This window comes from Crotalus tigris, unplaced genomic scaffold (genome assembly GCF_016545835.1).
Source record: "Crotalus tigris isolate CLP2741 ecotype Arizona unplaced genomic scaffold, ASM1654583v1 scf7180000023829.5930981, whole genome shotgun sequence".
Taxonomy (NCBI): Eukaryota; Metazoa; Chordata; class Lepidosauria; order Squamata; family Viperidae; genus Crotalus; species Crotalus tigris.
Genome location: NW_024100213.1, coordinates 1,338,134 through 1,359,539, shown reverse-complemented (window position 1 = coordinate 1,359,539; position 21,406 = coordinate 1,338,134). Strand labels below are relative to the sequence as shown.

General features: G+C 43.1%; 1 protein-coding gene and 1 long non-coding RNA gene across 5 annotated transcripts in view; one reads left to right on the top strand and one right to left on the bottom strand.

The window, feature by feature from the left end:
* Window positions 1-21,406, top strand: part of KNG1 (kininogen 1) — a 42,917-nt gene that overhangs the window by 10,429 nt on the left and 11,082 nt on the right. The window contains exons 4-10 of one of the 3 annotated variants that reach the window (XM_039321858.1): window positions 4,486-4,658; window positions 5,410-5,517; window positions 7,485-7,566; window positions 9,910-10,082; window positions 12,181-12,288; window positions 14,205-14,309; window positions 16,311-17,342. In XM_039321858.1, coding sequence (XP_039177792.1) covers window positions 4,486-4,658; window positions 5,410-5,517; window positions 7,485-7,566; window positions 9,910-10,082; window positions 12,181-12,288; window positions 14,205-14,309; window positions 16,311-16,808 — 1,247 coding nt within the window. In that variant the 3' untranslated portion in view covers window positions 16,809-17,342. Of the gene's footprint in view, window positions 1-4,485; window positions 4,659-5,409; window positions 5,518-7,484; window positions 7,567-9,909; window positions 10,083-12,180; window positions 12,289-14,204; window positions 14,310-16,310; window positions 17,343-21,406 lie in introns of those variants that run through there. The other 2 variants (XM_039321859.1, XM_039321860.1) reach the window with 2 other exon arrangements.
* LOC120298286 lies at window positions 7-19,915 on the bottom strand. Of its 2 annotated transcripts, none has more exons than XR_005554028.1 (4): window positions 19,575-19,915; window positions 5,615-5,665; window positions 2,325-2,377; window positions 7-975 (listed from the first exon to the last, which is right to left on the bottom strand). It is a non-coding gene; the product is annotated as an uncharacterized LOC120298286 (long non-coding RNA). The 2 variants fall into 2 exon arrangements; XR_005554027.1 differs by lacking the exon at window positions 19,575-19,915 and adding an exon at window positions 9,808-9,944.

Genomic DNA, 21,406 nt, shown 5'->3' with positions numbered 1-21,406 from the left:
GTGAGTAACTTTTAAGTTAGCATTCAAAAAAATCTCCATTTTTCTACCCTGCTCTTGATGATAATGGAGAAAAAAGAATCAGTGGCCAGATTTAAGCCAATACTAGTGAGGGAGGAAAAAAAATCAGGAAAGGTTGATACCAGAGTAAGTTGACCTTCATTTTCCATTGTGTAATTCAGTACCTCACAGGCCAAACTACATTTAGTGGATTGCTCAGTTGCCAAATAAGGAAATGTGTATTGTTGAAATAGAATGTGCAGGGGGAAAAAATGTCTGGGAATTTTGGATTGATAAAGGACTGAATGATTTAAAATTAAGGCTTTTAAACCATTCAGCCCTTTATTTTTCTCCAAAAATTACTACATAAGATATTTATTTAACTCCATAAAATCCCCAGGGGAAAAATCAGTTCTATTTTAATGATGAGGGATTTTGGAGAGTACAGTGAATGCCTTGCCCTTCAATGTCATACTCCATTTCTCATCTTAAATCAATCCAAATACCCTTAAAGAACAATAAAAAGAAACTAGGTTGTGCTAGATGTTCTGCTCCAAATACACACTCTTGCTTATCACAGTTAAATTTTTAAACTTTTTCTCCAAAACTTTGACTAATGGAGATGGGTGAAAAAGAAATGAGATTTCCAGTCACAACTCCCTCACTTTCCACACACACACACACATGTTCTGCTTTCTAATGGACATATCAACTTTGTGGAAAATTGTATTTTGGCTGCACTAAGGTCACTGACCAAATAAAAAAAGAAAAAAGAAAGAGAGCTGTGTAGTCATTCTGCCAACCATAAAGTTTCATAGTTCTTCTACCAGACAAGATGTGGTCTTTTCTTATGGAAAAGCTTTTTCCTGCTAGATCACCTTGGACTGGTTTCAGCTTCTTCTAGCAAGATGGGATCTCTGTTATGTGGACACATCTTCAGTGACAGGTAGATTGAGGGGGTAGATTATGTGGAGAAACCTATTATTGAAAGAAAAATCATCAGTTAAGTCCAAGCCGGGAACAAATAAAATGGAGGCTGTTTGGAAAGAAGGTTCTGTTTATTGAAGAACAGAACCAACAGCATGTGGGGTAGCTGACAAAATGGAGTTGGGATAGGTGGGCTTTTTATACCTTTGTATTTGAAGTTGTTCCTGTTCCTGTGCCATGTACTTTGACCTGAGCTTGAATGTGCTCTTTTGGTATTCCTAATGGTGGTGGGTTAATCCTATTATGTCCTAAAGGTCATGTTCCTGTCCTGTAGTCTTTGTTTTTCTAACCCCATCATCTCAAACGTTCTCTGGGGCTGTGGCTGAAGGCATTTTGCTTATGAGTAGGTGGCCCCAAATCTGCATTTCTAAAAGCTGGCCTGCTTGAGGGAAGGAGACTGGAAGCTGGTTTCTGTCTAAGACTTTTCTCTTTTATTCCTTTGGGGAAGTATAATATTCTGCCTTTTTTAATATTCCTCAAAATATTTCCTTCTCTGGGGGGGGGGGGTGGGTGCTGACTTACAACACTATAATCCCCAATCAGATATAAATCCTGACTGATTATGGCCATACCTGGTGATGAACTAGTTGGTGTAGTGGTTAAAGTGCTGCCCTATAAACCAGGAGACTGTGAGTTCTAGTCAACTTTAGGCATAAAAGCCAGCTGGGTAATTTTCTGCTAGTCACTCTCTATCAGCTCAACTTTATCAGCTCAACTTACAGGACCGCATACTGCCGCACAGTTCCCAGAGACCGGTGAGGTCCCATAGATTGGGCCTCCTTCAGGTCCCGTCGGCCAGACAATGTCGGCTGGCGGGCCCTCGGGGAAGGGCCTTTTCTGTGGTGGCTCCGACCTGGTGGAATCAACTTCCCAACGAGGTTCGAACTACTCCCACCCTGCCAGCCTTTAAGAAAGCCATTAAAACTCTCCTGTTCCGGCAGGCCTGGGGCTGATATCCCGGGGGGGGGATATGATGGGACACGCTGTATGAATGTATTTATTTTATTGTTTTATTGTTAGATTATTGTTTTAATTTTGTACGCCGCCCTGAGTCCCTTGGGATTGGGCGGCATATAAATTTTAAAAATGAAATGAAATGAAATGAAACCCACCTCACAGGGCTGTTGTAGGGAAAATAGGAGGAGAAAGGAGTATTAGGTATGTTTGCCAACTTGAGTTACTTATAAAAATCTCCGACAATGAGATGTGTTGCGTATAAATGTAATAAAACAAACAAATAAATAAATAAATTTAAAAATCTAATAATAACTCGTTAAGTGCTGAATCTGAGCATTAGGCTGACTGTGACAAACTATAATGAACCAAGATCTATTACGTACCTTAATGAAACTGCCCCCTGATATGCTTTCCAAGCTTCCATTTGACCTTTCTCCTAGTGTTGTAAGAATCAAATAAAATGGCATTTATTTAAGATATTTAATGATAGTCAATCTTTCAGTACAAGGTACAGGGAAGCTGCATGTTAAAAGAGAAAAACAGCTAAAAACAGGAACAGCTGCTAGTGACACCGCACACCCCAAAGGAAAACATACTGATAGGATGGGCCTTATCTCATACCCACTTTGTAATTGTATATGAAAAATAGAATTCTACAGAGATGGCAGTACAGTTCTCACAAGTTTAGTGTAAAAAGTTCAACATCTATCAGTTATAAGGATTTGTAATATATGTTAGTCACAAAAGTTAGTCCTTCTCCAGCAAGCCCTGTGTAAAATGGCTGTGCAGATGCATCTCACATTATTAAGAGACATCACTGAACTAAACTTTTTAAAATAAAAAGGCAGTTTTTTAAAAAAAATAAATAAACACTATTTCTTGGTTTAAAACATGTCCACAATGTAATGGTGACACCTAGTTGTCAGCAGCATGCAGTGACCAAGATATTGTGTTTCCAAAGTTAAAATTCAAAACGACAAGAAATGCACCTCTAGTTCCTCTGCCTATGGAAAAATTTCTCTTTGCACTTGGACAAAAACGAGGACAACCAGGACAATTTCTCCACGCACCCCTTTCCAACTTCATTAGAGATTTAATCACTATTAATTCTACAGCATAGTTGATACATGGCTGTCCTGAATTTGAACAAGTTGAACCAGATACTAAAATATGGAAAAAGGTAAATTTTGCAGCAACATTTAAAGCATAGCAGGTCAAAAATCTCCCATCTCACTCTCACTTAGATCCTCACAACGTATACAGTTATCTGGTTTCTGGAGTTTCCTTCTGTAGCCCAGCGGTCCCCAACCTTTGCAGTGTGGCAGCCCAGGTGGGGGAGGGAGAGGTGAAGTGGGCCATGTGAGTTCCCATCTCACACACACACACACACACCCCCGAGCCGGGCCACCTTTCCCAGTCCTTTGGTGCTTTTTTGCACCAAAAGCTTTTGCAAAAGGATGGAAGGCCTGAAGCAGCGCAAGATCGCTGCCGTGAAGCCTTTCATCCATCTGCAAAAGCTTTTGGCATGGAGAAGAGGGGTGCAATCTTGTGCTTCTTCATACTCAGGTGGCTTGGCGGCTTGGCTGAGGGGGAGGGGAGAGGGGAACCAGGCCACGCAAGTGGCAGACCAGTCTGCATAGGACTGCAACTCCACTCATGCAAGAAAGAAGCCTTTGGTGCACTGCTCACATGAGAGGAACTGCATGCATGCATGCACATGCTTCCACTAGCCCGCCTCTCATGTGGCCCAGTTCCAAATAGGCCATATATATATTGAACAACAAACAGACGTGATCACCAGGAAAGATTAAAAACTGTAAAAGTTTTAATTAAATAAAAACCAAGCTTTCGTTGGCCACTGCCAACATCGTCAGGGTTTATACAGGTCGATGGGAGAAACTATTTATGGATGAAACGCTGCTTGCGCCCGACTCATGGATCTCGTCAACCAACCAATCAACGCTTCGGCCGTAATCTCCATGGTATTAACTGATTTAGCCTTGCTTCCCTTAACCATGCATATATGGAAGAGACAGGGGGAGGAGATTTACCTTGAGTGTTTCTTGATGCACCCTGTCGGCCCAAATATGGGAGAAAGAAATCTTCTTTCTTTTTCTTTTTTCTTTTGCCTGTATCAGCTCAATCCAGAGCCATCCACACAGGCAGCAGTTGCCAACTGTGACATTATTTACATATACATTTTTAGATTGCTAACAAAGAATAAAGGGAGAACTGCTTGAAGGCTGAGTCTAGATCTCACTTTTATTTAAATGTATGTGTAAACAACCATGTGTGCAAAGTTTAGATGTAATAAACTCCAGTGTTTAAAAGGCAAGGAACAGTATACTTTTTTCTCTACCATTAATTTCTCTAAGATGAATTGCCCCATGTCATTTTTCCTTTCCTAAACCACTCTTTTATTCCTTTCATTCCTTTTAATCGCTAACCTTTACCTGTTTGCATACTGAGCGCTGCAGTAATTTCCACTTTTAATTTCTTTACTTTTGTTTTGCTTTTTCTAATTTATCATTGGCTTGCTTTCAGGACAGGAGAATGTAGAGCGATCCCTTGCTAAATGTCTGGGTTGCTGGCATCCCATAGACCCTAAGAGCTTGGAAGTGCTTCCTATTGTGAGATTCACCATACAGCAATTTAACAATCAGAGTCAACACTTTGCCTTATACGAAATTGGAGAAATAAACAAAGTTACACGTCAGGTTTGCATATGTTCCTATAATTACCTATCTCAACTTTACAGAATTAGGTGATTTGGATAGATTTATAGTTAAAATATGAAAATATAGAATGTGGAATAACCTTCCCTTGTGTATGTTTTTGAAACCTTCATTTGTTAAACTAAACCACACAGCCCTGTCGAATGTTAATAAAACGCAGTGTCTGTGCAGTTTTATTTAAACTACAGTGATACCACAGTACTTGACATTAATTGATTCTGGGAGGTGCAATTAATGCCAAAAACAAGGAATATCAAGCACATTTTTCCCATAAGAAATAATGTAAATAGCTTTAATGTGTTTCCAAAGATAATGCGCATTTTTAAGACAATATCTAAAAAGATAAGGTTGTATATCATTACATGAGAAATAAATGAATAAATACTTAGATTAAATAAAATAAACAATTTACTCGTACTGATGAGGGGAAAAAAGCAGAAAAATATCCAAAATGACAACAAAAGCTTAGATAATATCACAAGTGGACGTGCACAGGACAAGAGCTACTGTGTGACTAACATGTCACCTTTTCTTTCGGGTGGAAAGGGTAGTGAGTCATGAGGCAACCGACACCGACTACCTGTAGCTTCCCTGTTGAGTACCAAATAAATGACAAGTACCAGGACCAAATTTTCTCATCAAAATGTGTTGAGTTCCAAATTTGATGAGTTTCAAAGCAATTGAGCACCAAGGTACCACTTATTCCATGCAACTTCTCTTAAATTTCTTGCAGGTGGTTAATGGATGGAATTACCGTTTGGAATATTCAGTGAAAGAAACAAATTGTTCCAAGAATGAATTTCCAGATCTGAGTCCAGCATGTAGACACCTTCCTGAAGGTGTAAGTGAACTTCGTTTTTATCATGCTCCTAGGAGCAATAGCAACAGTGTAATATTTTTGCACACACATATTCCTGCCAGACTCATTTGGAACTTACCAGTAACTGCTCCATCTCATTTGTAAAGGTACTTCACCTGGCATCCTCCTACTGGCAATTGAAAGAAACAAATGTATCCATATGTCCATGCATATATGTATATGGGTGTGTATGTGTATGCACACAAATAAACAAACAAAGAAAGAAAGAAAACTCTTTCAATAATTCCTTCTCCTAACTAGATAGTGTAAAGGATGTGGCTGGAGTGGCCAGCACTTTCTTTGAGTTAGATCAGTGTCAGCAGTATGGGCCTTGTTAGGATTAGTAAGATAAAAAAAAATCAGTTTGTTAAAAAAAAAGAAAGAAATACAGTACAACCATCCTTGCTTAATTTTAAATGTTACCTATACACAAAGGTAGTTCTTGATTAACAACAGTAACCAACAGTCCTCATTGCTGTTTGTTCTGACCCAGAGTTAAGATGCTTTATAAAACTGGGTCAGACAGATAAACTCAATAAGAATGATTGCAAAACAGATATATATTTATTCAGAGATACTTGCATTTATGGTGGTTGCTTCTGGATATTACACATCTGTTCATTCCTATAGCGGTGAGAAATTAATGCTTCCTCCATACCACTTCTATAACGTGGATTAGAGCTATCGGAGACATGCGATGACCCCATGCTTTCTCTTAGATAAAGACATTCCAAACTGGCTCATGTCCAGGAAATCCTGCAATGCCCTTTAGAAACTCCTCCCACTGACCTACTAACATGATATAGCTGACTAGCTAAAACTACCTTATCCATAAGCCATCTCTTAAGGAGACAGCACTTAACCCAATAAATGCCACATATTCTAACATGCAGACCTACGTGGTCCAGAACACTGTTGGTTAACAACAGTCCTCATTGCTGTCATTAAGCAAGAATCGCAAATGATTAAGCTATGAGTTTCTTACAACTTCCTTTCATCTTGCAACAACAAAGGCAATGGGGAAGCCAACAGGAACTCAAAAGAGAACTTGGATTGCAGTAGCTGCTGCTGGACACACGAGGGCGCACAAGCCTCAGCAGTACAGCACAAAGCCTCATCCACCCCAGCCCAGCAGTGCAGCACAGCTCAAAGCCCTAAACACTCCAACTCAGCAGCAAGCACAAAGTCCCAGTTGCCCCAGTGAAGCATGAAAACCCAGCTGCTCCAAGCCCAGCAGTGAAGCATGAAGACCAAATCATGCCAGCCCAATAACCCAGTGTTAGACCGCAGCTGCGGCCATTCTGCATTCTGCAGCCATTGCCCCTCTGTGCACTCTCTTCTCACTGCTGACAAGACCTCCCAGCCTGGCCCTTCACGTGGCAGCTGCTGGCTATGCATGGCTTTCTTCTAGAGGTCTCATGATGAAACCATCACACATAATCTCAATTAGACGACTTTGCACAGCTAACAACTGCCTCGCAAGGAGCCAGGTTGGACAAGCAAGGAGACCACGAAGGTCAGCTGGAGACAGCAGGAGATGGGCAGGGCCACAGAGCGCAGGGGACAAAATTGCAGGGATTTGGGGAGAGAAATATTCCTGGAAATTCTAAAGGTTAATCAGACCCCTGGAAAGACCTTCTTGATCTCTGGTTTTCCCAGCATCAGTTTTAGGCTTCTGTCTGAGCTCTGCCTCAAGATTTGAAAGGATGAAAGCTTTTCCCCATATCCTGCAGAGGCCAAGATAATCTGAGAGCGTGTGCATGTGGCAAAAAGGCTCTTTTCTGTGGATGCATGGTATCTGGAATAGGGAATGTGTATTCTTTGTGTGAGCTTGTACTTTGTGCCAGTCATACCCACGGGGATGCCATCTGGAAAAATCACCCTGAGTGAGACAAAGGAGCTGCCTGATAAAAGCATGGTTCAGTCTTCTCGTTTTTGTCTCCTTCCAGCGAGAAGGTTCCTGTACAGTTACTGCCCACGTTGACAATACAAACACACTGGCCCATGCAGAACAGGATTGCAAAGTGCAAGGTTTGTAACTGTTATTCTGTACCCGCTGCTTCCTTGATTCAGTATTGCTTGGTACATCACGATGATGACAAATTCATATTGCATGCATTCAGTTCTGTAGGGTCTTCTACTACAGGGCTTTTCAACCAGTGGTATGGGTACCACCTGTGGTACATTGGCACCTGGCAGGTGGTATGCAACCATCCTAGAAAAGTGGTAGCGGGGGAGGGGAATGAGCTGAACCAGTGGCAGCACTGCACAAGCCTGAGCGAGAGATAGCTGGAGCTGCAGGGTGTCAGGGCTCAGCGGAAGCGCCAGGATCAGTGCCGTTTTCCAGCTGTTCGGCACTTCTTCGGGGCTGTCAGGGCTCAGTGGAAGCGCCAGGATTAGCGCCAGGATCCAGCCAGAGCTCAGCACTGACCCTGAAGAAGCCCTGAGCCCTGAAGAAGCACCAATCAGCTGGAAAGCAGCACTGATCCTGGCTCATCTGCTGAGCCCAGAAGAAGCACCGATCAGCTGGAATGTTGCAACCTCTCCAGGGTCTTGTGGTTTACATTCAGATGCTTGGCAACTGATTCATATTTATGACGGTCACAGTGTCCCAGGGTCATGTGAAGTAACCAAAACCTGTTGCAACCACTCAGCAGATGGGGGGAATAAAAACCAGAGACCCCCCACTCCACCCCCGCTGCCAATCCTCAACAGAAATGCTCACAACAATGAAAACCTTGGACAGGAGGAAGAGCACCGCCAGGTGGGCAGATAGGTGTCTTGCTCGGCTGTGGCTTGGGGGGCACTTTTTTCAGTGCCATTGTAACTTCGAACAGACACTAAGCAAACTGTTGTTAAGTCGAGGACTACCTGTACTTTATCACTTTTTTCCTTTTTTTTTTTTTTTGGTCATCAAGTTTTTGACACCTTGCTAGGTGACTGGTGGTACTTGGATATTGCCATATCCTAAAAGTGGTACAATGGGTGAAAAGGTTGAAAAGCCCTGTTCTACTATATATATGTGAAAGCCCTGATAAAGTTGCTGAACAACAGTTCCTATAATCATCCTCCTCTGCAGGGAATGGGCAGAGCCCATCAGCCACAGCTAACCAGACAAAGTAGAGGGGTCGATGCGACTTGTAGCTCTGGATTTAGAGAAATAAAGATTGAGGGTGGAGGTTCACTCTCTGAACTTGTGGGTTGATTTCCAAACATTTTATTACCAGGTCTCCTAACCTCAGCTGAAGATGTTACCTAGCCTGGCAATGAAACATTCAGAAATCAACTCACAAGTTCAAAGAATGAACCTCCACCTTCATCCTCCACCCAGCTACAGATATTCAGCACCATCGCAAACAATGATTGGCCATCCAAAAACAAAAGCATCACGTTAATATGGCTTCTAGAATTACTTTCTTACAGCCTGTCCCCGGGTTAACAATGTTTGACTTACGGATGACTCGTAGATATGAATGAGCTGTCTATTACCAGAAATGGCAGACAGTGTTCTCCTTGCTCAAGCCAATGAAGTGCTGATGCCACCTGTTTTTGACATACAACCTGTTTTCACCAATTTTCAGTGGTTCTTGAAAGAACTGCGTGGCTTCAGCACTTTTGTTGGCTCAAGGGCAATGCTGTGCACCATTTTTAGTAATAGGCATTAGACAGATAGATAGATAGATAGATAGATAGATAGATAGATAGATAGATAGATAGATAGATAGATAGACAGACAGACAGACAGACAGACAGACAGACAGACAGACAGACAGACAGACAGACAGGACAGACAGACAGACAGACAGATAGACTTTATTGTCATTTTTTACTGTGGGTACAATGACACACATTAAAAATGAAATTTAGTTGCTTGCTCTCAAAGTGTACACATACATAACACACATTTAAACATACTATATACAAAATATGTATAGACCTACATACATGTATATTAATCACTGTCCAACTTGAATACATAGCAGAAGGAGGAAGCTTTAGAATTCACAAGGTTAATACTGTATGGAACAAAACTATGACTGAATCTGGCTGTTCTGCTTCAGATACCACGAAGCCCCCTCCTACCACAAGGGAACAAGGAAAACAGGTTGTACAGTCTAGTAGAGTGGAATAAAGCATTCCTTTTATATGCAGAAATTGGTGGCCATGATGAAACCATAGATAATAACCCTTTACTCACAGTAAATTCCAAACTGCTACAGAGCAATTTGCATTCATGCATTTTTTGCAAGGGGAAAATATGTTTAATATTACCTTACAAAAAAATAACATAGATGTAGGCTGATATTCTTGTAATCTTTCCTTTTCACAATAATCCGATATAAACTTGTAATTTTATCTATATATTTTCAACAGTTGAAGAAAAAGTGGAGCCTCCCGTTGATGCATGTTTTGGTTGCGTAGTCCCGATTGCAAAGGACAGCCAAGAACTGAAGGAGCCGCTACAAGCTGCTATAGAATCATTTAACGCAAAAAACAACAGTGACTTTCATTTCAAAATTGTAGCAATAGGAGAAGTCACAAAACAGGTTTGGATTTTATCACTGCTACTACTATTATCGCAACTTCGCTAAGAAAACATAGTTTGAACCTGAATCCTTTCCCAATTGAAAACCTCTCTATTGATAGATGACAAATAAATAAAGTTTGTTCATTATTTCCATTACAAAAACCAACATAAATACAGGTTGTAGATTTAAGTGTATATATAAGTGTCACCGCTGCACTTATAAATTTAACAGGAGAAAGCTAAGCCTCCTGCTCATAAGTACAGAGGCTGCCCCGTGCCCACTGCAACTGAAAACCCAGAACAGAAGGAGCCTTTGGAGGCTATTCTGAAATACTTAACACTGTTCTAAAAGCTGTAGAAGCAATCAAAATTACAAACAGTTTTGAACTCTGCCTGTACGTAGTACTCTACTGCAATTTGGATTTTTTAAAAAGTCTGGTTTGGACTAAGACAGTCACCTCTGAGATTTCCCAGCTCTGCTGGCCTTCAACAAATTGTATAGTGAAAGACCAGGATTTTTACATCTTAAACTTTCCTAACTAGATGTCTTGCAGATACAGATAGTCCTTGACCTACGAACACAACTGAGCCCCAAATTTCAGTTAACAAGACAATTGTGAAGTGAGTTTTGCCCCATTTTTACAATCTTTCTAACCACAGTCGTTAAGCGAACCACTGCGGTTGTTAAATTAGTAACTTGTTGCAAAGTGAATCTAGCTTCTCCGTTGACTTTGCATGTCAGAAGGTCACAAGAGCTGACCCTGGGACACCGCAACCTTCATAAATATGAGTCAGTTGCCAAAGCATCTGAGTTTTGATCATGTGACCATGGGGATGCTGCAATGGTCGTATGTATGAAAAGAGTCATCAGTCACTTTTTGTCAGTGTCGTCGTAACTTTGAACAATCACTAAATGAACTGTTGTAAGTCAAGGACTACCTGTGATGTTTAAGTGTTTGGAGACTGCAAGCTAGGAGAGGCCATTAGGCAGCAGAAACTCTATGCCTCAGGAACATGATTCTAACAACACACATATCTGTGGACAGAGAATCTCAGCTTGAGTCTTTGACCTTTCCAGTTAAGGCAGGGGTGTCAAACTCAATTTCATTGAGGGCCACATCAGCATTGCGGTTGCCCTCAAGGGGCAGAGTGGGTGTGGCCAGGGTGGGTGCAGCCTACTGGGTGGGCATGGATGGAGTGGGTGTGGCTACTGAGTGGGTGTGGCCAGCTCTACATCATTTGCGTCAAGGGTGCCTGTGGGGGCCTGGGCAGGAGTGGGATAGATCTGAGGGTCTCTGGGAGAAGGGGGTGGGACCAGGGCAAGTGCCAAGGCATGGTCCACTGGAGGAGCCTCACTGTTCCTCTCAGGTCATGCGGGGGGGGGGGGGGCTTATGGAGCTAAGACTGACTGAGTTTCAGCATAGATGGCCACCACAAAATTGTACATTGGTCCCGGCGGGCCTGGGCCAGGGCCAAGGCAGCGGGGGGCCATTCCCTCACTGTTTCCAGGATGGCTTCGCAGGCCACATGAAACCACTTCGCGGGCCACATCCAGCCCCCGGGCCTTGTGTTTGACATGTCTGAGTTAAGGGCTAGGAAATTCCTGACACAAACCTTGGAGTATCCTACCAGGCAACATCAAGTATTCTGGGCATGATAGGTCAATTGTTTGACATGATCCATGGCAGCTTCTTATATGCCTCTATGGCAGTGGTTCTCAACCTGTGGGTCGGGACCCCATTTGGGGTCGAAGGACCATTTCACGGGGGTCGCCAAACAAGGCTGTCCGCCATTTTTTTCCCCTTTTCTTTGGCCACGCCCCTGTCACCTGGTGATGTATAAGTGGTTGGGGGTCACCACAACATGGGGAACTGTATTATGGGGTCGCGGCATTAGAAAGGTTGAGAACCACTGCTCTAAGGGAGCACCATCTTTCCTTGCCCGTTTCACTTTCTTGTTTTTATTAGACTCCTAGAGAAGGAATGGGTCCTTGGGGCCATTGAATCTAAAATGAGCTAACCAGACAGCAAGCCAAGTTTTTTTGTTCTTCGTGGGTTTATGCTATTCAGCATCCAGTCTCAATACAGTTGCTAAACATTTTTCTCCTTGAATTTCAGCTTGTGGCTGGGACAAAATATCGATTTGACATGATAATTCAGAAAACAAATTGCTCCAAGAGTGAAGTGGAGAAGCTAAATGAAGATTGTACTGCTGCTGAAGATGGTGTAAGGCACTGGAATTAAGTCTATAGCAGTGATGGTGAACCTATGGCACGGGTGCCAAAGGCGGTACTCGGAACCCTCTCTGTGGGCACGTGAGCCATCACCCCAGCCCGGCCTATCCCTGCAGCCCCCTCAACAGCAGCCCCACTCTAGAGTCGCCCCCAGGCGCGGCCCGCACACAGCAGTGCAACCAAGGACATGGCAGCAGGGCAGCAGGGACAAGACTCCACTCTCGCACACCATCACGTGCAGATGATGGTGCGGGTGGAGGGCATGACCGCCAGGGCGCTACTAGGCCGCCTGGGTGATCTGTGGCGGGCCGTGGAGGCAGTGGGTGGCCCTGTGGGTAGGCAGAGCGGAGGCAGTGGGCTGGGGCGGAGCGGAGTGGAGCGGAGCGGGGGGGCGAGGCAGGACAGTTTTGGGGCACTCAGTCTCTAAAAGGTTTGCCATCACTGGTCTATGGAGATTCTCAGTCATCTAGGTCATGGTTGTCCCCAAAGTGCTTTTTCACCTTGGACTTTCTTGGTTTTTCTTGAAGACATTTCGCTTCTCATCAAAGAAGCTTCTTCGGTTGTTGAGAACTGAAAGTCCAGTTGCCTTTTGAAAAAGCAACTTTGGGAAGAGCCTGGGATTAGTTCAAGAGGAATATTTTACTTAAGGGAACAAGAGTTAATTTTAAAGCTGGTTCTTGAAACATAAAGTTGGTGAGAAATGACGCAATTCCTCATAGATGCATATTAAGCCTTGCAAGAATCTTTCTGATAGAACAATCCTATAGTATGTCTACTCAAACTCTAAACCTTAAACACAACTTAATAAAACTGCTCTGCCCAAACAAACCATACGGTTAATAGGATGGTCTCATTCACCCAACAAGTCCAGTTTTTGGGTTTACTAACCATTTTTTTTAGTTTATTAAAATACTATAATTTGTTACTAGGAAACGTAGTAAGAAGAAAGCATTGGGATATAATTAGATGAAGTAGAGTTCCACAAATCAATTTTCCCCAAATGGCTGCTGTGTCAGCTGGAAACTCCCAACCCATTTGTACATCCCCTCATTGAGAATGGTTTTCTAAGTGCACACTCACATATAGACACACAGAGATCCAGATACAAAGTGATGCAGGAATAATAAGTCATGATTTTATTGCATTAATTTATATTCCCTGACTTAACTTTTTGAATGAATCGCTCTTCCCCAAATCATAGATGTTGTTGTTGTTGTTTAGTTGTGAAGTCATGTCCGACCGATTGCGACCCCATGGACAACGTTCCTCCAGGTCTTCCTGCCCTCTCCCATCTTCTGGAGTCCATTTAAGCTCACGCCTACTGCTTCAGTGACTCCATCCAGCCATCTCATTCTCTGTCGTCCCCTTCTTCCCTTGCCCTCCATCTTACCCAGCATTAGGCCCTTCTCCAGTGAGTCCTTTCTTCTCATTAGGTGGCCAAATTACTTGAGTTTCAACTTCAGGATCTGGCCTTCTAAAGAGCAGTCGGGGTTGATCTCCTCTAGGACTGACCAGTTTGAACCAGGGGACTGCCTTATCATGGCGAAGGGGCTTGCGTAACTCAGTGAAGCTATGAGCTATGCCGTGCAGGGCCACCCAAGACGGACAGGTCATAGCAAAAAGTTCTGACAAAATGTGACCCACTGAAGAAGGAAATGGCAACCCACTCCAGTATCTTTGCCATGAAAACCCCATGGACAGTACCAAAAGGAATCATAGCTAAAAGTCAAAAATATTCAGAAAACAAATAAAAATGTTGTCACCTTTTGGAAAAGTGAACATTTTCCCAAAACACTCAAAATATAATTATTCTACATCGTAGATTGTTTTTATGCCAATATTCAACAAGAGATGAGTGTTTTCCCTTCTGGTTTTTTTTTTTTTTTTTTTTTTTTTTTTGGGTGACAGGAGCGGTTGTTCTGCAGAGGCTCAACTCTTGTGAGACCCTGGGAGTCGTTCATCTCATCTCAAGTGAACTGCAAAGGGAACGGAATTCAAGAGGTATTCAAATCTGTAGGTGGTCCTTAACTTATAACAATTGGGCCAAAATGTATGTTGATAAGTGAGATATTTATTAAGTGAGTTTTGTCCCATTTTATGACCTTTCTTGCCTCAGTGGTTAAGTGAGTCACTGCAGTTGATAAGTTAGTAACCTGGTTGTTAAGAGAATCTGGCTTCCCCATTGATTTTGCTTGTCAGAAGGTCGCAAAAGGGGATCACATAACCTTGGGACACTGCAACCGTCATAAATATGAACCAGTTGCCGAGCATCTAAATTTTGATCACGTGACCAGGGGGATGCTGCAAAGGTCATAACTGGAAAACGGTCATAAGTCACTTTTTTCAGTGCCATTGTAATTTTGAACGGTCACTAAATGAACTGTTGTAAGTCAAGGACTACCTGTATTAATTTATTTTGAAGCAATCCATTGTTCCATGTACAATTGTGTTGTTTCTTGCCCTGCATACGGTTTTCTCAGGAGACAGGTAAGGTGGTCTGGTTCTTTAAAAACTTGCCACAGTTTGTGGTGATCCACACAAAGGCTTTAGCGTAGTTAATGAAACCGAAGTAGATGTTTTTCTGGAACCCCCTTATTTTCTCCATAATCCAGCAAACATTGGCAATTCGATTTCTAGTTCCTCTACCTCTTCGAAAACCAGCTTGTACCTCTGGTATTTCTCGGTTCACATACCGTTGAAGCCTACCTAGCTTATAAGATTTTGAGCATCACCTTACTAACATGTTAAATAAGCACAATTGTACAGTAGTTTGAACATTCTTTGGCATTCCGTTCTTTCGGATTGGAACGTAAACTGAAGCCATTGTTGAGTTTTCCAAATTTGCTGGCACATTGAGCGCAGCACTTTAACCGCATCATTTTTTAGGATTGTAAATAGCTCAGCTGAAATACCGTCACCTTTGCTATCTTTGTTGTTGGTAATGTTTCCTAAGGCCCTCTGGATTTTGCGTTCCAGGATGTCTGGCTTGAGGTCAGCAATTACACCTTCATAATTATCAGGGACATTTGAGATCTTCCTTGTATTCTTCTTCTGTCATAGTCTTGCCACTTCTTCTTAACCTCCTCTGCTTCTGTTAGGTCTCTAACATTTTTGTCCTTTGTCATCCCCTTCTGCATGAAACATTCCTTTGATATATTCAATTTCCTTGAAAAGATCTCTAGTCTTTCCCATTCTGTTGTTTTGCTCTATTTCAGTGGTTCTCAACCTGTGGGTCGGGACCCCATTTGGGGTCGAACAACCATTTCACGGGGGTCGCCAAACAAGGCTGTCCGCCATTTTTCCCCCTTTTCTTTGGCCACGCCCCTGGCACCCAGTGATGTATAAGTGGTTGGGGGTCACCACAACACGGGGAACTGTATTATGGGGTCGTGGCATTAGAAAGGTTGAGAACCACTGCTCTATTTCTTTGCATTGTTCATTTAAGAAGGCCTGCTTCTCTCTCCTTGCTATTCTCTGGAAATCTGCATCCAGTTGGGTATGTCTTTCCCTTTCTCCCTCATTTTCCTTCTTTCCTCTGCTATTTGTCAAGCCTCACCGGGCAACCACTTCGCTTCCTTGCACTTCTTTTTCTTTGGGATGGTTTTAGTTTTCTGCCTCCTGTACAATGGGGAGAATTGGCTAACATGAGCCGAGGTGGCGCAGCAGTTAGAGTGCAGTACTGCAGGCCACTTTAGCTGACTGTGTTCAGCAGGTCAGCGGTTCAAATCTCACCGGCTCAAGGTTGACTCCGCCTTCCATCCTTCCGGGGTAGGTAAAATGAGGACCCAGATTGTTGGGGGCAATGTAAATATATATATACATTGCTTACTGGTGTACACCGCTTAGAGAGTGCTTGCACTTAAAGCGATATATAAGTCTCACAAATAAATAAATAAATATAACATGACAGTATATTAGTGCTTCGCTAAAGTAGGAATGTGGAATAAAATGTGCTAAGTGCATTTCAATAAATGCATTGTTTGGAAAATTCCCAATAACTGAACGATATTTCAGTTAATCGCCAGGGTACCTCCAGGTTTCACCCCTTTCCGAAGTAGAGTCGGGGCCACTATTCCAATCGAAGGACCAAGTGTTGCGGAGGAATTCCATCCTGATCCGAGGGGACACCACATTCACAAAAACAGGCGGGGCTTTGGCCATGCCCATGGACACAAAAAGGGCCGCAAACATGGGCATAAAAAGCCAACAGAGAGTTCTTCTGAAGAAGTTACAGTTTTACCACCTGTTCAAACTCCAGATCAGCTGCCCACTTCAAAACCTTTGGTGGAACAGGAGGTTAACGGCAGAGGCCTCCATGAAGAAAAGGTTGGGTTTCTTGATGTCTCCCCAACACACAGCACCTCTACAGATTCCCCCACTTTCTTAGATCACCTGCCAGATCTACCAGAACCACCAAAGTGTCCTGGAACACCCTGGAAGCCTAAAAGAGATCCAGAGCCTCTGGACACCTCCTTTAACGATTTTGACCTTTTGGATGCTCTCCAGAAATAAAAAAAAAGCCAGTGAGTTATTTCTACAAAAATGTTCTACTCTTAGAAATGATGAAGTTCTTGGGATTTCTGACTGCGCAAAAGCATAACACTTAAATACAGTTGCAGCAAAGGTTGGCCTGCAGCATCAGCCTGCCTAGCTTCTTAATGTTTTGCAAGATACAGTAGTTGGCAAACAGTCAAACAAGAACTGTAATTCAGTCAGCTCAGCCAGCCAACAATATGCACAACTGCCTTCTGCAGGGCCAGAATTGCCTGCATTCAACCCTGGAGGGAAAAAAAAATTCCCTGGAAGAGAAAGGGGCCTTTGCATGCCTAGAGCAGCTCAGTGGGTGAATTGCGTTAAGTTTCTCTGCAGTCAGTTAGTCAGGATACATTTCCTATACAATGATTAGTTTATGACAAATTTGTAGTAAGTGCATTGAATTCCGTACAATTATATTAATTAGTGCATCTTTCTACTACTGGTTTTGTGATACATTTGATCACACACCTTTCCTTGGCTGTCACAAATAAAAGGCATGTACCAAAAGCACTGGAGGGCTGGATTTGCTTTATTTGAAACATCAGAAAAGTCACTGAAGGCTTAGCCAAATTTATGTCCTCAGAGCCCAAATTCATGAGCAATGAACAACTTCTCAGAATGAAGTCCCCCTCCTTCATGTCTTGAACCCCTCCAGCTTAGACATACTCATGCGTACTTTCATTCGAAAACCAAACTGGGTGGTCTTCTTAGAAGGTTTGTCTTGCAGGCATGTGGCACGTTATTATCATGATGATTCCTTGCACAGCAAGCCAGATGTTTAGACTAGGTTTGGCATCTTTGTCCACCTATCAAGTCCTTTCCAAGGACCTGGGGTAGGCAGATGTTGATATTTGATGGTATTAAAGATATTCTCACAAGGTGTAAACTGTTATATGAGTAAATCTGCCTTTAACAATTAGCTGATGATTTTGTCAATGCCAATGATGTTTAAGGGGTGCTCCAGATGTTTTGGGATTGCACCCAAGGCACCTATTCCTATCGTATTGCCTTTGCCTCTTCACATTTATATGCATCATGATACCCAGCAACTCTGGGCATTTAGGATGCTTTCCATGATTTATCTAGGCCAGACATGTCAAACACAAGGCCCAGGGTCGGATGTGGCCCGCAAAATGGTTTCATGTGGCCTGCGAAGCCATCCTGGAAACAGTGAGAGAACGGCCCCGCTCCTTTGCCCTGGCCTAGGCCAGCCGGGAGCCAATGTACATGGTGGCCATCTTGGCACTTGCCCTAGTGGACCATGCCTTGGTACTTGCCCCAGCTCCACCCCCTTCTGCCAGAGACCCTCAAATCTGTCCCACTCCTGCCCAGACACCCCATAGGCACCCTTGACGCGAATGATGTAGAACTGGCCACACCCACCCAGTAGACCACACCCACTCCATCCACGCCCACCCATTAGGCTGCACCCACTCTGGCCACACACCCCCGCCCCCCCCCAGGGCAACCGCAATGCTGATGCGGCCCTCAGTGAAATTGAGTTTGACACTCCTGCTCTAGGCAGTTTTTTTCTCTTTTCTGATGATGGGCAGATTTTGCACTTAAGGGACCCAATTTTGTTTTTAGATGGTTGACCAGGATTCATCTCAGGCAATAGGCAACTAATGACCTAAGGCTCTCCGAGGGCTCCATATGACATTATCTGGCTTATGCGAGCAGTTTGCCCAAATCAGCTACAGATGCTACAGATAAAAAGCCAGAATTGGCCACCAGAACTCTGGGAAAGGGCAACCAATTAATTGTAAGGGCAAAACACAGGGGGTCAGAGATAGCCAAAAGGCAGAGCTGCTGGTTTTGTCATTGTTCTTGGCCATCAGTGCCAAAAGCCAGTGGCCATCTCTCCAACAAAGTTTATTTTATTTATTAAATGTATATGCTACCCATCTAACTGTTGCAATGACTCTAGGCCAGTGGTTCTCAACCTTTTTAATGCCGCGACCCCCAACCGGTTGTAAGTCGAGAACTACTCAACTGGTCGTAAGTCAAGGACTACTCAATTGGTGCAGCACCGTTTGCAGAATGGGACTTTTGGCGGGCTCAGCAGGGCAGAGACAGCCTGGACAATTCCTATTGGCTTTTGAAAGCCAATAGAATTGGACTCTATTCAAGAGAGTCTATTCTATTGGCTTTCAAAAGCCAATAGAATAAAAGGGAGTAGCACAGCTGAAGAAAAGGGGAAAAAATGGCGGATTGCGTTGTTTGGTGATCCCCATGAAATGGTCCTTCGACCCCAAAAGGGGTCCTGACCCACAGGTTGCTCTAGGCGGCTTACAGAATAACAAAAAGTAAAATAATAATATTAATGCTTTCTGCTTGGTGCCCCTAAATCATGGGTAGGCAACCTTGGCTCTTTTATGACTTGTGGACTTCAACTCCCAGAATTCCTGAGCCAGCCATGCTGAGGGGAAAGGGAGAGGTTTCCAAGCTGAGCCATTGCTGGCTCAGGAATTCTGGGAGTTGAAGTCCACGAGTCATAAAAGAGCCAAGGTTGCCTACCCCTGCCCTAGATAGTTTGGGATTACAACCCCCAAATTCTCAGCCTGTGTAAAAATCCCCATCATGCTTTGCAAAATCCATCAGATTACACAGAGGATGTGGCCCTTTTCTTTCTTGAACATTTTAAAAGCTACCTCGGAGCACTGATGATGTTACCTAGATTAGGTAGTGAAACAACTGCAAGAAAACAAGCAAGCTCAGAGAGCAACAAGGACCCCGTCCTACCTTGGAATCTTGAGAAGAGCCAAAACAGCTTCTAAAGTCTCTCTGAAATGTTAAAGTGAGGCACGGAGGTTCCTCTTTCGGGCCTGGGGCTTGGCAGAGCTTCAAAGGAGGCCGTAATCTCCTATCCCTCCTGGTCCATTGCCTCATTCCTCCCAATAGCAGGACCAGGGCCTTGTGGCTTCCTATGTTGTTTGCATTCCTTTTGAGGGGAAAAGGAAATTATTACTCTAAAAAAAAGATGAATTGCATTTTTATGATCGCTGCTACCAAAAAAGGTTCCACTCCTCCATTACCAACACAGACAGTCTGGCAATTAGTCTTCTCCCAGGATCGTGTTTCCCCTCTCCTCCCCCCACCCCCAGCAATCTATTTTCTCATCGCTGTTTATAAAAGTCTTCCGTAAGCTTGTTTGCAAGATCCTATTTTACGCAGCAGGTTCCGCTTTCTTTTTTGAGCTGTTCTGCTGATTGAGAGCTAGGAGTGTTATATATAGCCTGAAGAAACTAGTCACGGCCACTTGGTGGCGGTCACTTTATGATCAGAACGCCAGGCCCTCTGAAGATAGGTCTGGGCTTCTGGTTTCTTCCGTTTAGACCAGAGGTCCTCAAACTTGGCCACTTTAAGACTTGTGGACTTCAACTCCCAGAATTCCCCAGCCAGAAATCCACAAGTCTTAAAGTGGCCATGTTTGAGGACCCCTGGTTTAAACCGTTAGGTGGCAGTTGAGCTCCCTGTGCTTCATAAGGTAATAATAGTAGTAGTAATAATAATAATAATAATAATAATATTTGTTATTGCACTGTTTCCTCTGTCAACAATACTGAATAACTCAGGACATGGCTATCAAACATCAAAAACATCTGCCAGACTATCACACCTCCTTTATATGGATGATCTGAAGCTGTATGGAAAAACATCATCTGAAATAGAATCGCTGCTCAACACTGTCCGTATATATAGCCAAGATATTGTAATGCAGTTTGGCTTGGACAAATGTGCCACACTTACTATCAAACAAGGAAAAGTAGTGAAAACTGAAGGAATCAAGATGTCCCACGAAAATAACATTAAGAGTCTGGATGAGGAAGAGTACTACAAATACTTGGGTATCCTTCAAGCTGACAACATCAAGCACACTGAAGTCAAAAAAAAGATTAGAGGTGAATACATCAAGAGAGTGAAGAAGATCTTAAAATCCAAACTCAATGGAGGAAATACCATAAAGGCAATCAACACCTGGGCAATCCCAGTCATTAGGTACACAGCTGGAATAGTGGACTGGACTCAAGCAGAACTAAAAGCAATGGATAGGCAGACCAGAAAAATAATGACAATGAATCATGCCCGTCATCCACGCAGTGACATTGATAGACTTTATCTACCAAGGCAAATAGGTGGGCGTGGAATGCTACAAGTACATCAGATGGTTGAAGAAGAAAAAATGGCTTTGGAAGAATATCTGAAGAACAATGATGAAGATGCACTGAAATTAGTATATCAGGAAGGCTTATTAACTACTGGAGAGACCAAACTGGCCTACAAGAAAGACCAAATGAAGAACAGAATAGAGGCATGGGAAGACAAAGCACTACATGGCCAATACATGAAAAAAATAGCTGGGAAAGCAGATAATAATAAAACCTGGCAATGGCTAAGAGCAGGAAAATTGAAGAAAGAGACCGAGGACTAATTCTGGCTGCACAAGACCAAGCCTTAAAGACAAATGCATACAAAGTCAAAATTGAGAAGACAGCAACAGACAGTAAGTGCCGCCTATGCAAAGAAGCTGAAGAAACAGTGGACCACTTGGTAAGCTGTTGCAAGAAGATTGC